Source organism: Mauremys reevesii, linkage group 7 (assembly GCF_016161935.1).
Source record: "Mauremys reevesii isolate NIE-2019 linkage group 7, ASM1616193v1, whole genome shotgun sequence".
In the NCBI taxonomy this organism is placed as follows: Eukaryota; Metazoa; Chordata; order Testudines; family Geoemydidae; genus Mauremys; species Mauremys reevesii.
The window spans coordinates 105,605,779-105,621,824 of NC_052629.1; the positions used below are offsets into that span (position 1 = coordinate 105,605,779).

The window sequence follows — 16,046 nt, forward strand, 5'->3', positions numbered from 1 at the left end:
CCAGGTGTGGGAGGGGTGGGGGGCCAAGGATGAGGCATTTGGGGGGGTGGAGGGGAAAATCTGGGCTTGGGGCTGTGGGTTGGGGATGCGGGTCCTGGGTGGGGGCATGGGAGGGGTCAGAGTGTGGGGCTGAGGATGAGGCATTTGGGGTGCAGAAGCGGGTGAGGGCTCCAACAGGGATTCAGGATCAGGGGGAGGGGCTGAGTGGTTTGGGGGCAGCTCCAGGCTAGGGCCAAGGGGTTTGGCGTGTGGGAGGGGGCTCAAGGCTGGGGCAGGAGGTTGGGGGGGTGCAGGCTCTGGGAGGAAGTTTGGGTGCAGGAGGGGGTTCTGAGCTGGGGCAGGGGATTGGGGGCACAGGGAGGCATGGGCTCTGGGCTGAGGCAGGGGGGAGATGGACTCCGGCTAGATGTTCAGGCTATGGGGTGGGGCCAGGGATGAAGGAGGCATGTAGAGTGAAGGAGGGGCCCCCCCAGGTCCCTGGAACCTCTAGGTGGATGGGTGGCCAGGGAGGCTCTGTGTGCTGCCCCCACACCACAGGCGCCACCCCCACAACTCCCATTGGTCATGGTTCCTGGCCAATGGGAGCTGCAGAGCCAGCACTCAGCATGGGGGCAATGCACAGCGCCTCCCTGGCTGCCCATGTGCCTAGTGGCTGCAAGGACCTAGCGACTGCTTCCGGAGTCCGCATGGCGCTAGTGCAGGCAGGGAGCCTGCCTTCGCCCTGGTAGCCGCTGCACCACCGACCGGACTTTTAACGGCCCAGTTGGCAGTGCTGAATGAAGCTGCCAGGTCCCTTTTCGACTGGGCGTTCCCATCAAAAACTGGACACCTGGCAACACTAGGCACGTGCCTGTGTAGCTGGAATGCAGGGCAACAGCGTTCAAAACAGTGAGCAATGTGGTCACGGTGGGCATTGTGGGATACTGGGGTAGGCCAGTTATGGCTACATAATGAACAACAACATCTACATTAACACATTGTTACTTTAAGTTCCTGCAAACAATCCTATGCCTCTCATCAAGGTGGTTTTATTTTGCCTGCAAAACAGCAGAATTTTGCACCTCCATTGTTCTGTTGGAAAAAGCTGCCTTTTGCCAGCAAAACCGTAGTGTAGAGAAGGCTTGAGACTGCACCCCAGAGCTGCTAAGAAGCACTCAGCAGGGAGAGCAAGGAGCAACTTTCAAAGTGCCATGGGGTTTTCTGATTTTCATCAAGTTTGCTTGGGTTCAGCCCATAGGTGCCTGGCCCAGTCCCTGAAACTTTGGAATTGCTTGGAAATAGGACTCAAAGGCAACCAGACAAACCTTACATCCAGACATCGCGGCGGAGAAATGTGATTCAGGTTGAATGTAGAGCTTCTCTCCACTCAGCCAACTATATGCTGAGCTGCCAGGGGTGGGGTTTTGAGGCTGAGTGACGGGCTAACTATCATTATTACTGTTAGTAATGGCTGAAGGTTTGAACAGTTCTTAGTGCTGAGTTTTGGTCGGTTTAGAAATGCTGCTATCATGGCAAGAATGACTCTAAAGTGAACTGGGAGGCGATAAATCGATCCCTACTGGATCGATCGCTGCCCGATGATCCGGCCAGTAGTGAAGACATACTCTAAGAGACAAGTGACTTTCACATTCCTTTATTGGAAAAAGCTCATTCTATCCCTGCCCGAAGCAATCCGTGTTTTTCCACTGTTCTTACAAGAAAGGCTTAAAAATTGAGAGAAAAGTGGACTCTGCCCCTTCCTCCTTTTAAAATTGGATACTAGATACATCTAAATACAGGCTCACGTGGCTTTTCATGGAGTTACTCATAGTTCTGGGACCCAGAAGTCCCAGTGCTCTAGGCAAAGAACTTCCACTTAAGCCAGGAGGATTTTTATGCCTGGAACAGTTGCAGGTCTGCGTTTTGGGGGCTTGTTTCCCCACTGCACTAAGCTTTGTATTAGAATATCTCTGCAAAGCAAGTGCAAAACACACCACCACCGCAGAATGGTAGAAAATCCACTTTGCACAGATATGACTGACAACATAAAGAGCAAGATACAGAGAATCAGGACCTCTGGCAGCGATAAATCCCAGAAATGAGGTAAGAATTTAGCACCGAGATCAGGTCTATATCACAAAGGGACTTGCTTGTACTTTCCCTGCATTGAGGCCCATTTTCAAATTTGGTCACATGCACATCAGCCTACTTACTGCTGCCTTAGCACTGAAGCTTAAGTCTTGTTATAGAAGCTCTTTTGAAATAAGGGTCTGATCGAGAGAGAGAAAACAGGGTTAGAAGACCAATAAATGTCCCTTTAATATGCACTTTAAAAAGCCCCTTGCACAGAAACTATTTTCTTCAGTGGTTCTCAAACTTCATTGCACCTTTCGACAATAAAAATGACTAAATGACTCCAGATGGGGGCGTGGAGGAGCAGAGCCAGAACCAGAGCCCTGCTGCCCTGGGCTGAAGCCCTTGGACTTCGGCTTCAGCCCTGGACCCCATTGAGTCCAATGCTGGCCCCAGCGACTCCATTAAAATGGGGTCACAACCCACTTTGGCGTCCTGCTCAACAGTTTGAGAACCGCTGTGTTATATCATATCGCTGGAGGATAGAAAAGAACCACTTTTAAGTCCTAACTCTGTTCCTTCCAGTACAGCAACACAATTATTTTGCTGCTTGGCCAAACAGCAAGCGTTTCAATACAGCCAGACCTTAGCGAGCAGCCCCTCCGTCAGTGCCATTTATGTCCCAGGCATATGGCCTCAGCCACCGAGACACATCTGGGATTGCCAAACCCTCCTGCACAAAAACACGTCAGCTAAAAGGTATAACATTTGCTTGACAATCATGCCCTTTTCACATAAATAGCACACAGCTGGGACTGATTACATGTTCCAGCCCAAGGACACTGTCAATATTTACAACCAGAAGAAGCTGGTCATTAAGAAACATTGTTTATTAAAAAAAATTAAAGCAATAATTCATTCTTCTAAATTCTAAGAGCAACCATGGAGTCATTTACTGGGAATCATAAATCAGGAGAGTGACTGGCCCACAGTCACTAGGGGTAAAATTCAAGCCCATGCAGAGGGCCAGTACCAAATAAGTCCTCAACATGGGTGCATTAGGCTTATGCTGGCCCTTTGCTCCAGCGTGAATTTCTCCAGGTGACTATCTGTAGGAAAAACTGCTGTAGGGTCGGATGATGGGAGCAACCACCTCTTTAGTGCTCTTCGTAAAAGAGGAAAAGATGTCTCATTAGGATCCCACCTGTAGGTTCTTTTTTTGCCCCTGCTGGGCTGTGCTAACACACTAGGAAGAAGCTTGCCTAAGTCACTTAGACCCCCACCCTCGTAGGGAAGATCGCAAAGACAAGGGACTCCTTAGAAAGTCTGCGCAGGAAGTTTGCCCTGCTGCTGCCCATGCCGTGCCTGTTCTGTGGCGGGAGGACTTTGTTCTGTAGGGGCTCTCAAGCCAGCATCACAGTCACTTCTTAAAAAAAATTGGTTATGGGCTTCAGATCTGCAAACTCCTAGACTGCACGCCGCCCCCTTCCCCGCACATCTGTAATTGCTCATGATAATGATGTTTCAATTTGAATGCAAGTAACCCGTCTTCCTGTCTACGCTGCTGCAATTACCACACGTCCGCTCGTGGTTGAAACTGAATTGTGCTGACTTCACACAGGCGGCAGATGGTTAGATAATGCATAAAGGGCCGTGATTAGAGGACAATGTGACGTGAATGCTGAAATGCAACCATCCCGGAAGCTAATGTTCCATTCAGCCTGGGCTGCAGCACTTACAGTTGTGAATGAAAAAGGGGTCACTGGAGCTATGTTTTCAGACAGAACACGGCCTCAAGCAGTACCGCAGAGCGGAATAGCCTAGGATTTTAGGGGTGTTCACAAGCTAAACTGGGATCTGAATTTTGCAAATATCTTTCTTTATAATGGTCTGTCATAGGAAGATCCAGGCAGCACTAAGGCTGGGATGTGCAACAGGGCCTAACAGAGTTAGGCACCCAAATCTGTTCATATTCAATGGTGCTAGTTGCCTAATTCTCAGAAGCTCCTTTGAAAAACTTTAGGGTGCTCAAAAGCCAGATCAGAAGTTTAGGGTTCAATTCAATCTTTAAGCCACTGAAACTCAGTTTGCAATCTCTCTAGCTGCTGCATCTGTTCAACGTCTCGCAGACAAAGCACCAAGGCACTTCTGAAAATCCCTTTGGCTGCCTACCTGCATCTTTGGGTGCCTACATTTCTTTAAAAATCTGGCCCCACATAATTTGCCTACAGTCACAGAGGAGCGCTGTAGCAGAGTAAGGAACTGAACTGTGGTTTTTAGACTCCCAAGCTAGTGTCCTCAACCACTGTTCCACGCTTCCTCTCTTAGGGCTGGGGAACATGACCAACCAAAGATTTCTACGCAAATCAACAACCATCAACAGTGTGACCTATTGGATGCTTTTAAAATAGGTTGGACAAACACCTGCCAGGGATGGTCTAGGTTTACTTAGTCCTGCCTCAGATTGGGGGGCTGGACTATAGGGCCTCTAAAGGTCCCATCCTGTCCTCCATTTCTATGCCATATGGTGTTTTTTTTCAAGGGGTGGCTGGATTGTGTATCCTAGCTGAAATGTGGCCCAAGCTGTGAAGGGTCCATATCGTGCAGGTCTAGGTGCTAGTGATCGAACAGTTCCTTAGTCCAGTGCCAACAACAGTGATTAGCAACAACAAAATAATGGCGATAACCCGCCCCAAACTACGAAAGGGTTTACATTTTATTTGTGTGTTTCAATAAACCATAAAAACTACTGAACAGATGTTCCTTAAACTGTCAAACAAAGAATAATCCACCTTGTCAGTTAGAGCTGTTTGTTTAGGGCAGGCCCTGCCCTGGATGATTTTTCAGTGCGTTGCAATCCAATGGGGAACATGCTCTTTGAGACCCTGAATACAGAAATGATGGAGAGAGAATTTTAAGGCCCTTATTGACTCTCCCTCCCCGGAGATGTGGTGGGGAGGGTGGAGGCAAGAAAATATTACTTGGGCTCTAACTGCTGATCAGAGACATTGCAACATCCTCATCTTGGATCTGATCCAAAGACTAACTGACGACAATGGAAAGACTCCCATTGACTTCAATGGGGTGTGCATTAGTCTCCTACTTAGCAGGTGGTTACAGGCATACATTTTTAAGCCAATCAAAGTGCAGATTTCCCAAGATATGACCTGTGTTCCTTAACCCCTGGTTTTCTAGATGCACACATGGACAGCGTATACTGTTTTAGGATGGCTAGGTCGCTTTCAAAGCTGGGCAAGTCCAGACGGGTGCTGCTTCTTTTGATCTGAATTCGACAGCTGTAAGGCACTGCAGTGGTCAATAGGGGAGGGCAAGGATAGCAGACCCGTTCAGTTTAAAGACTTAGTCTGAGACGTAGTCTCTAACAACCGTGTTGGACCATGTTAAAGCACCATACTGAATGACTTGCTTGGTGGAGCAGCAATGGGCCAGTGCTGCAGCAGACGTCCTGTTAGTTCCCCAGTTTCATCTCAGTCCCATTGACGAGCCAAACCAAGCGGAAGCAAAGTGCCAGGAATCCCGTGCCCAGGAGGTCGCCCAGGGCAGTGAGGTAGGGGATGGAGAAGTTGTCTGGATCCAGGGCCTTCCTCCACACCAGTCGCACAATTAGATCAGCCATGTAGAGCAGGATTCCCACCTGCCCAGAGAGAAGACAGACCCAGCTGTCAGCGACAGGCATGCATCAGGGATACGGCACCTATTGCTAGAATACAGTCATTGTGATGGAGGGATGGAGTTCCTGCCACTAATTAAGACAATGGGAGACGTAACCGGGAGCAGGATTTGGCCTAAAAAATTTTAGGGAAAAACAATCGGCCAGCCCCTAGAAGGTAACTTCTGTAGGCAGAGGTTTTATGCTTCTCTTTTACATTTGCCATTCAGGTCTTGTCTACCTCGTTTTCCTTGGAAGTCTCCCTGGTCAACTGGAGAACTAGTAGGTTTTTATGACATCGAAGCTCCGAAGCAAGTGAACCCTGAGCCATTGAAAAGAGAAGTGATATTTTATCTAGACTACTTAAAAATCTGTGAGATTTTTTCTGTTTTTCATTCACATTTAACTCAAGATCCTGATAACCAGCTGGAGGAAAAGTTTCTTCTCTGCTGGGTCCCCTAGAAATCAGCTGTGATGTTGCTGAGGTTCTGTTACCAGTGCCATAATTTATTGCATGTATTTTCATATTTGGCTCTGACTGTGGGAGTGATTTTGCGATGGTGCATATGCAGAATAGCAACTCTTTAAAAAAAAAACAAAAAAACAATTTCAACTGTGGTGCCAGGGTTGCGGGTCATATAAACACAGGCTACGGATGGCAAGGCCAAGCCAACTGTGCAAAGAATTCACACACAGCTGCAAGCCTGATTGTAAAGGGAAGCAAAAAGAGGAACAAAATCTTTTACCCTGCAAGCTAATGAACTTGTAGAATGGCTCATTTAAAAGGGTGAATGAACCAAGAGCATCAGTGAGTGTAAGTGACAGCGACGTGTCTGTGAGTAGGACAATGGAGTGTGGGGGTGGGGAAGGCAGAACAGTGACAGTATAAAGGGGCAAAGGCAGAACCGATCGAACTGGTGGTCTGAGGTTTATGTGTGGCTGTTATTTTTGAATGTGGGATCTCTCGCCATCTCAGGCCTCTTGGTGCTGGGTTTTCTCCTTGCTGAATGTAGCTCTGACCCACAAAGTCCAGTTCCCCCACCCCACAGATTTCCACTTTGGCATGTGAAATCAGCCTTGCCGAATTATCATGGATATTTAACCAGCCGAGCACAAAACCTGCTCACTTCCCTTTGGCTGTGATGACCAGCAATAACAGGGGAGTGGGGGAGCAAACAAACTAGAGATAGTTATTTGCCCACTAAATATATTATATTACTGCTGCAGTGGGACAAAGAACTACATGAGCCTGTACGACGTTTCCAACATCTGGCACAGGGATGCTCCTGCCACTAATGTTTCCTGGGATTATGGAGACTGGGTGAGGATGGCAGTGGAAGTGACAGGGACTAAGGGACAGCGACTGGGATTTTCATTGCTGGCTGATAGATTCACCCTCAGCTCAGCCGGGCTCTTTTTATTACCTGCAGCAAAGCAGCAGTCAGATAAAACATCACAAAAGTGAAGGTGATGGCTGTGTGCCCGCCCTGCAGGAGGCGAATGGTGTACAGGAACACCAGGTGTCCGGGGATAACCAGCAGGAACAGGACACGGGCTGACTTGGAATTCACCCCTGCAGAGAACACATGTATTAAAATGAACCAGAGCGGTTATTGCTTGAGGGGGAAAGCAGCATAAGGCTGTACATCCGTCAGTGACCACAGACATATCTGTGGATGTTAAATACCACTGCCAGGGGAGGAGGAGAGAGACATGGACTGTTGACAACTCATTTCTGAATGATACTCAGCTCCTTAATATAACATTAGGGATTATGAGTAACTACCTAGTTGTTTTATCCATCCCTCTGGATCCCACTCCTATCAACATATGAAGTATTTCTGGGACTGCCCCCAGCAGCTTTTTCTGGCATTAACCTCATAATAAAACCACATTCTACGTACCTACTCAGCTCCATGATTCTCTCCTGATCCTCTTGCTTAGCTTCCCACAGCTGTTCCATTCAGATGTCCTACGCAGCTCCGGTCCCCACTCAGCTCCTGCTATGAATCACTGTGATCCACTTTCCTAGCTCTGACTCTGCCCTACCATCAGCGCACAAACTTCCAGGGGAAAAGCAACTCATCTAAGAGTAACAGACCAGATTCTGATTTTGCTTGTGCCAGTGTATCTCCATTGCCCTGATTTTCCCAGCATCAGCGAGATCAGAATCGGCCCCACTATGTGCTACAGTCTGCTACTAATTCATGCACTGGGGCATCTGGGACGGCCCCAGTTACAGTGGGTGACTCTCCATGAGAGTGAATTTGAAGTTTCTTTTCAAATGATCTGTTGCCAGTGACAGATACTCTGGAGACCAATGTTCCCGGTCCATTCATGGAGCAAGTACAGCACAGGCAATAGGAACAAGCTTCCCTCAACCTGCCCCTTGCCAAGGTACCTCAATCCTGCCCTGGAGGTTCCACTCTACGGAAGAAAGAGGAGCTCACTCTCCACAACCCATTCGGTCCTTAGCCAGCCAGGGTGACAAAGAGCGCTCTCGTTGGGATGATGGGTTTTGTGATGTGCACACCTGGAGTTCATTGTCTACCTGATGTGAAGAACGTAGTGCATGGATTGGGCCAGTTCTGCCTCATCTTGTAGGGCAGGACTCCAGGCATACTCCAGAAGTGCAGGAATGTGGAGATGCGGCTGGCTTGGATGGCTACCAGATTCCCACCAACACCTGCAAGTGCAAAATGCAACAATCCCATAAGCCTCTCCCCTAGTGGCAGCAAGAAGCACACACGATGCATTGGTCTCTAGGGACTTAGCAGAAGGTTGGCCAATCTGCATCTGCTCAGATACGCAGTGGGCATGGCGGTTAAGGAAAGATCAACCCAACCCATGTGTCATTGTGGTGCTGTTTTACTCACATGCTAGGAACACTCACAAAAATCACAGCAAGAGGAAAGTTCAGATGAATGTCTCTTTTTGGTGGTTTTATATAAAACATCTCCCCTGGACCTTCTGCTTGCTATAACAAGTAAAATGTTGCATGATCTCCAGCGATGATGCAAGTTCAGCCAGCATGAACTGATCTCTGGGAAACACCCAGTGCAAACAGCCAGTGCAAAGGCGGCAGCTGCTGCTCTCAGTTCTGCTTCTCGGAGGGACTCAGCTAGAGAGACTTTATTGTTTAAATCACAAGTGAAACAGACAGTGATCATCCTGTTCATTTGGAGGCACCTGACGCACTTATTAAGTGAGAAAGCATCAGATGAGAATGAATCAGCCCTAACCATGTTGGTTAATTAAAAGGCAATTAGTTCCTTCCCAATTGTTTAATTCTGGCAAACATGAAATAGCAGCTACATTCTCCATTAGACCACTGACTATATTCTAGGGAGCAATCCTGCATTGCCTATGGGTCTATATGTACACGTGTGTGGTGGAGGGAATGGGATGCACTGGATAAAATAATAATGAGCTAAATCCTGCAGCCTTTACTTGTTTCTTTTCTCAGGCACTCTCTCTCTCTCTCTCTCTGAACATAAGAACGGCCATACTGGGTCAGACCAAAGGTCCATCCAGCCCAGTATCCTGTCTACTGACAGTGGCCAATGCCAGGTGCCCCAGAGGAATGAACCTAACAGGTAATGATCAAGTGATCTCTCTCCTGCCATCCATCTCCATCCTGACAAACAGAGGCTAGGGACACTCATCCTGTCTAATAGCCATTAATGGACTTAACCTCCATGAATTTATCCAGTTCTCTTTTAAACCGTATTATAGGCCTAGCCTTCACAACCTCCTCCGGCAAGGAGTTCCACAAGGTGAAAGGTGAAATTTGCCAGAATTAAAACCAAGTAAAATCTTCAGGACTTGATCCAACAATAATATGACTGAAAGGGTGATAGTTGCAAACTGACTCCCTGAAAGGGAACGCTCAAACTGTTCATGGGCATCTTTGCCCATGCAAACAGGGAATGCACAAAAACAGGGGCATGCTTAATTCTGCAGATGATTTTGGGACAATAAATTTTCGCTCTGAATTAGCAGTCTGTGTTAGCTTTTATGAACTCTGATCAATGGACTAGCTCTGATTTGATTTCCTAATATAGCTTTTTGGCTAATAGCACTGGAAAAGGTTTGTCATAAAGGGTGCATCTACGCTACAAAATAAGATCAGGGTTAACAGAACCTGAGTTAGCAGACCTTGGGTTTGTTAATCTAGGGTTTGAACGTCTACACTCATTTGTAACCCCAGGTTAGGAATTGCTGAACCCTGGGTCCCAGCCTGGAGCTCCAACATCTACACTACATTATGCAGCCCCGAGTCCAAGCACCCATTTCCCAGGCCTTGTCTACACTACGTGGGAAAGTGGATCTAAGCTACACAATTTGAGTTACGTTAGTAGCGTAACTCATGTTCACGTAGCTTAGATCTACTTACCACGGGATCCACACTACACTATGTCGACGGTTACTCTTCTCGTTCTGGTAGAGTACAGGAGTCGACGGGAGAGTGATCTGCGGTCGATTTAGCGGGTCTTTACTTAGGGTGACCAGATGTCCTGATTTTATAGGGACAGTCCCGATTTTTGGGTCTTTTTCTTATATAGGCTCCTATTACCCCCCATCCCGTCCTGATTTTTCACATTTGCTGTCTGGTCACCCTATCTTTACTAGATCCACTAAAATCGACCACCGTTGCATCCATCACCACAGCGTCGATTCCCCAGTAAGTGTAGACAAGCCCCCAGACTTCCTAGCACCCTCCCAAAAGATGGCCGCTCTAGCTCTTTGTGTAGTGTGGGAAAAGCTGACTGTCCAGCAAACTTGACTGTCCAAAGGACAAAGGAAGTTGGCCCATGGGACAGTGGAATACTTTTGGTGGACTCCCAGAGCACAAGTCCAGTGGGGCAGCATCTGCACTGCAAAGCAACAGGGTTTGAACCCTGGGTCCCAGCTTGACTCAGGCTTGGACTCGCCACCCCCGTGAGTCGTGGGACCTGGGTCAGTGCGATTTGTGTGTAGTCAGAGGGGGGGTTAGGCTTGAGCCTAAGTTCGAACCCTGGGCTTACACTGCAGGTAGACAGGTTTAGCAAGACATCTTGTGGGTGTTAGAATCACCGCAGCTTAAAGAGGCGCGAGATGACAAAATGCTTTGCAGATGGAACAACGCTGTAATTTCTTAATGAAAGTTGGTTTCCTCTAGAAAGAACCTGACTTGCATTAAACATTATATCAGAAATAAGTCAATCCAAAAGCCCAGGTTGTTTCCACAGTGGGCTAATCTTGATCATCAGCGTGTATCAGAAGCTTGGACTGATTGCACAGCTCAGAATGTCGATTTGGGATTGGAAGGAAATGGGATTTATGGTGATATTTTTGCAGTGATTTAATGCTTATGAAACTCAAGGTATGTCCACAGTGCAATTAAAAACCCACAGCTGCCCCGTGCCAGCTGATTCAGGCTCGCGGGGCTTGGGCTAAGGGGCTGTTTAATTGCAGTGTAGACGTTCGGGCAAAGGCTGCAGCCCAAGCCCTGGGACCTTCCCACCTCACAGGGACCCAGAACCTGGACTCCAACCTGAGCCCAAATGTCTACACTGCAAACAGCCCCTTAGTCGAACCCCAAGAGCCCAAGTCAGCTGCCATGGCCCGTCACAGGTGTCTAATTGTGGTGTAGACAGACTAACAGCAACCCCCAGATGTCGTAGGCTGGGGTTATGCAGGCTTCCTCCCCACAGCTCTGCCACCTCAGTCACACCTGCAGTCCTGACCTGCAGCACCTCCTGCTATTCCACTCCAGAGCCTCTCCCAATCTGAGGGCGTGTCTACACTGCAATCAGAGGTACGACTGCAGCTCAGTTTGGCATACGCACACTAGTTTTAACCTACCTAGCATGGCTCAAAATAGCAGTGATTGGCACAGACCCCAGCGCAGGCTAGGTGCGTGAGTATATACCCAGGGTTCTGGGCTTGTACAGCCCACGCCACTGCGTCTTCACTGCTATTTTGAGCCACACTTGCATGATTACAGCTAGGCTGATTATGCCTACACAAGCTGCAATCACACCTCTGACTGCACTGCAGACATAGCCTGAAACTGCCAATTGTGCTGCAATGTGTGAAGTGGATAAAGAAAAACCCAGACGAGACCACCATGTTCTCTGGTAACATGAGCTGGCATGTGATCCCAGCCCTCTGGGGGTGAAAGGACAAAAACATAACCCGCTCTCAACCTACCATTAATCACGGGTGTAAAAACCGCCATGCCTTCGAAGTTCGGGTCAGTTACAGTTTTGTCCAAGATCAGCCCACCAATGCTGTTAAAAATGACACAAAATGAAAGCTTATTACCGATCACCTGTTACCAGATGCGGAATACAGAGACTGAGACAAGGACTAACTGTCCTTTTTGTTCTGTGTTAGTACAGCACCTAACACAATGGGGTCCCGAGCCACGACTGGCGTTCCTAAGTGCTACCAAAACACCAATACCAATGACAGTTATACAGGCTGCATTTGACTATGCAGCAGATGTGTTTGTTTTATGGAAGACATTGCTCCAGCAAAGTGCCTCTAACAATGACAGGTCCGGAGACCAGAGAATTTAAAACCATGTCACTATAAATTATCACTGGAATCTCAGACAGGCAGAATTTTTCTTTTTTGGGGGACACTGTCCTGGACCTTGGATTAGGTTAACTGTTATCCCTGAAAGAGAAAGAAAGATCTTCACAGGGTGGAGAGCGGGAAGGGTGGTTCCTAGGTTTACCTGCTGATGCTCATTGCAACGATCACCGGCTGCCATCCAGACTTCAGGACTTCAGCAATAGACGGACTTTGCTTGGCAATAGCAACCCAAAGAGGAATCATGATAACAAACACAGCGCAGATCAGAGGCGAAAGGTATTTCACATCTGGCATGGAAAAGAAATTCAGAGTTAAATGCGATTTACATGTCTCCAGCTCCATAAGATTGTAAAATCTGACTGGACACCACCATTACATTCTGACTGACTGAAAGAAAGGAAGCAGTGCTTGGGACTGAAGTCTTCATGTTTTCCCCCCACCGTCCGTAATTCACCTGTGAAACTCACCGGCATAGGACAGTACAGAGGCCAAGAGATTAGGAGGATTTGAATCAAGTTAGGTAGCTAAATGAATCAGGATGTCCATGCCGTTTCATTAGATTGGATAGAAATGTATATGGGATAAAAACCCTTTTATTTCAGGGATAAGTCAACCACTAACTCACTGGGGCTAAGAAGAAACTATTCCTCTGGGCAAGTTATGCCATAAATAGATATGAGGGGGCATCTCACCCCTTCCTCTGAACCATCTGGCACTGGCTAGTGTTGATGCCAGGGCAGTAGACTAGTTGGACAACTGCTGTTTTCTGATGCTCCACACATCAGACAGCTGAGGGGCAGGTTTTTACTTGCTGGTTTACATGCATTTCTATTAGCTACATTTCCCTTTGGCAGCAGCATAACCTTGAAATGATCTTCAGAAGCAAATGGTACTTAAAAAATGCTGCCCTACAAGAAAACAAACATGACTCAGTACCAGAAACACCTTCAAGCGATGGGATTGTGCCAGGCCTTTTGATATGATAATAATTTGTCTACAGGGCTCTCCATCTGCTCTCTGTATTAAGTCGAAAGCTGAGCCTGCTGCAACACAATTTTTGCAGGTATTCCAATATATAAAGCAAGCTTGATACGTGCATTTTTCCAAAGATATTTTCAGGGCCTTAGGTTAGAAATGTAAGATAGGAGCATTAACCTTCACAGAGTAATATCTTATAATTATGAAAGCTTTTTTCCACAGGGAGGTATTTACCATTGTGCACTTCACCCACCACTGAAATGCAGCCTCTTCTGGGGTGCAAATGGCAGCTGTTTAACAGCGCACAGCACCCCCTCAAGCCAGCCAGGACAGGAAGCAAAGACGCACGATGGGACACCCAACCGAGTCAGATGCTCAATATCCCCTTGCTCTTTTGGGCATTTGGCAATTAGCTTATTTTTAAACCCCACACATACGGGCTGTTCACATCTATAACGTACAATCCAATGCCCACTGTAATGATTCCCTTTAGAATCTGTGTGTCAGGCCTTTGGAACCAGTTCTGTCACCCTTCCTCAGGAGTAGTATCTTACTCGGCAAGCGGTCCACTGATTATTACTTGTTGAGTGAAATACTACTCAGTGCGAGGAAGGATGGTGTAATCAGCCCCGAAGCATTAAGAACTGGAAGGAGACACGTTGATTTTAAAAGATTATAAAATGCTCTACTGGAACGAGAGCATTATACCTCAGGGGGGAAATGTAACTTTCATAGGCATGTGACATTCTGGGCCTTCTAGGATTCATCAGTATCCTTAAGGGAATATATTTCTCTGTGATCAAGGCAGGGTCACATGCCCTGTCCCACTTCCCTCTCACCTCCATTGAAATACAGAAGACTTTGGAAACCTGGGAATTATGAAAACCCACCAATTGGGTGATGTCACATTAGTGATTGACGCAATGTAACCAATCCCCTGCCACAGCACTGCTGAATAAAACTCCACCGGAATTTATGTCCTCTCCAGCCAGACTACTTGGCTGCAATGATAGTCCCCTAAATTCACGGCTGCTCATTACTGTATTTGTACACTATGGTATATGTTATCACCTTATTACACAATGCAGTCCCTGAGAGATATTACTGGAGATGGAGATGCTGAAGGCCAAGTCCGTTTTGTGTAGGCAGATGCCACAGCATCTTGGGAAACTGCACACTGAATGAACACATTTCTGAAGTATAGGAGAACTAGAACGAAATGATTATTGGACCTCCCCCAGCCTCTTTCTCTCTGGGAAATGGATTCAATTGTTCCCCTATTTGTAGGCATGTGGAATAAGTTATTGTAATAGGAAACAGCTGTCTCACTCACCATTTCTGCTTTCAGTTTTCAGTGAAACTTTGGGTTTAGTTGTTACCAACTTTTTATTTTTTAAAAGATCCTCAACAGATTAAAAAAACAAAACAACAAACACAACCCTGAACATTTTCTCTTTCTGGTCAGGCCCATGGTACTTTGCTTAGCAATTTTCAAACATCAATTAAAGCATAAATCACATTTCTCCCTGGCTCCAAAAACGTACTGTGCATTTTCCAGGCTCATAGAGGAGAAGTAGTTCGGGTGCCAAGTTTTTTAGCCAATTTGTCGCCTCTAGGATTGTGTCTACACAGCAAAGAAAAACCTGTGACTGGCCTGGGCCAGCCGACTCAGGCTTGCAGGGCTCGGGCTGTGGGGCTGTTTCATTGCTGTGTAGACTCCCTCCCACCTTGCAAGGTCCTAGAGCCTGGGCAAGCCAGATGTTTACACAGCAGTGAAATGGCCACGCAGCCCGAGCCCCGCGAGCCCGAGTCGGCAGGCATAGATAAGCCACAGGTGTCTGCTGCTGTGTAGACATATCCCCAGGACATGGTTAACACAGCAGTCACAGCACCGGCCTAGAGTGGGTCTCTTTGGAGAATATACTCTCTTCCCCATTGCAAGATGATAATAATGCTTTGTGCTCCCACAGGATCTGAGACATCAGCTAAGCCTCACAATAATTTTATGAGGTGGGGAGCATTATTATTCCCATTTACATGTGGGGGTGCAAAGGCAAAGAGAGCATAAGTGACATGGCCAGTGTTGCAGTGATTTAGTGCCAGAATCCCAGTCTTCTGCTCTAACCACATTATCCACTGAATGGTCTCCAAACCCTTACAATAAACCGGACAGTCATAGGACTTACCTACAAAGCCTTTTCCATCTCTACCTCCATGGCCTACGAGACCACTCCCTGTTGTAATGCTGTGTCCAGTGTAGCTTTAACATTCCCAGGAATGTGGACGCTTCCCTCCTACAACTGAACAGCACTCCCTATCAGGAGGCTTCCCCAAGAGCTGAGCCGCAGGGCCTCTGCTATGTACCTTACCTATGTATTTAAAGAGGGTGCTGCTGATTCCTGCTAGCAGAGAAAGGGTTATCAAATCTCCAAGGCTCGCTGCTATGGGAGTGGCGACGTTGTCTGGGTTTATCCCCACCTTCCTCGCACCGATGATCACGCCGATCATCACCAGACCTAGGGAAGACACAGACCCGGGGTTCAGACTCAGAGGATGATGCTGTTTTTGGTGTTGGCACCACTGCTCCACACTGTGCCAAGGGCTGCCCTGGTTCTGGGATGGCCCATGGGTGGCTTTGCCCATACTTGGATGCTGCACCAAGTGGAGTTTGGTCACCCTCAGGAAATGGGCCCAGTGTTCTCACTGTACTGAAGAACACGGCTCTTCCACGGGCCCATACACAGCAAAGCAAACACCACAG

General features: G+C 47.5%; 1 protein-coding gene across 6 annotated transcripts in view; it reads right to left on the bottom strand.

Moving 5' to 3' along the window:
• Positions 1 to 4,749: 4,749 nt before the first annotated feature.
• The window catches only part of SLC41A3 (solute carrier family 41 member 3), an 88,421-nt gene continuing 77,124 nt past the window's right edge, over positions 4,750 to 16,046 (bottom strand). For all 6 annotated transcript variants that reach the window (XM_039481805.1, XM_039481802.1, XM_039481803.1 and 3 more), the window contains 6 exons: positions 15,655 to 15,801; positions 12,450 to 12,594; positions 11,918 to 11,997; positions 8,274 to 8,408; positions 7,147 to 7,295; positions 4,750 to 5,707 (listed from right to left, as the gene is read on the bottom strand). In XM_039481805.1, coding sequence (XP_039337739.1) covers positions 5,522 to 5,707; positions 7,147 to 7,295; positions 8,274 to 8,408; positions 11,918 to 11,997; positions 12,450 to 12,594; positions 15,655 to 15,801 — 842 coding nt within the window. In that variant the 3' untranslated portion in view covers positions 4,750 to 5,521. The remainder of the gene's footprint in view (positions 5,708 to 7,146; positions 7,296 to 8,273; positions 8,409 to 11,917; positions 11,998 to 12,449; positions 12,595 to 15,654; positions 15,802 to 16,046) is intronic.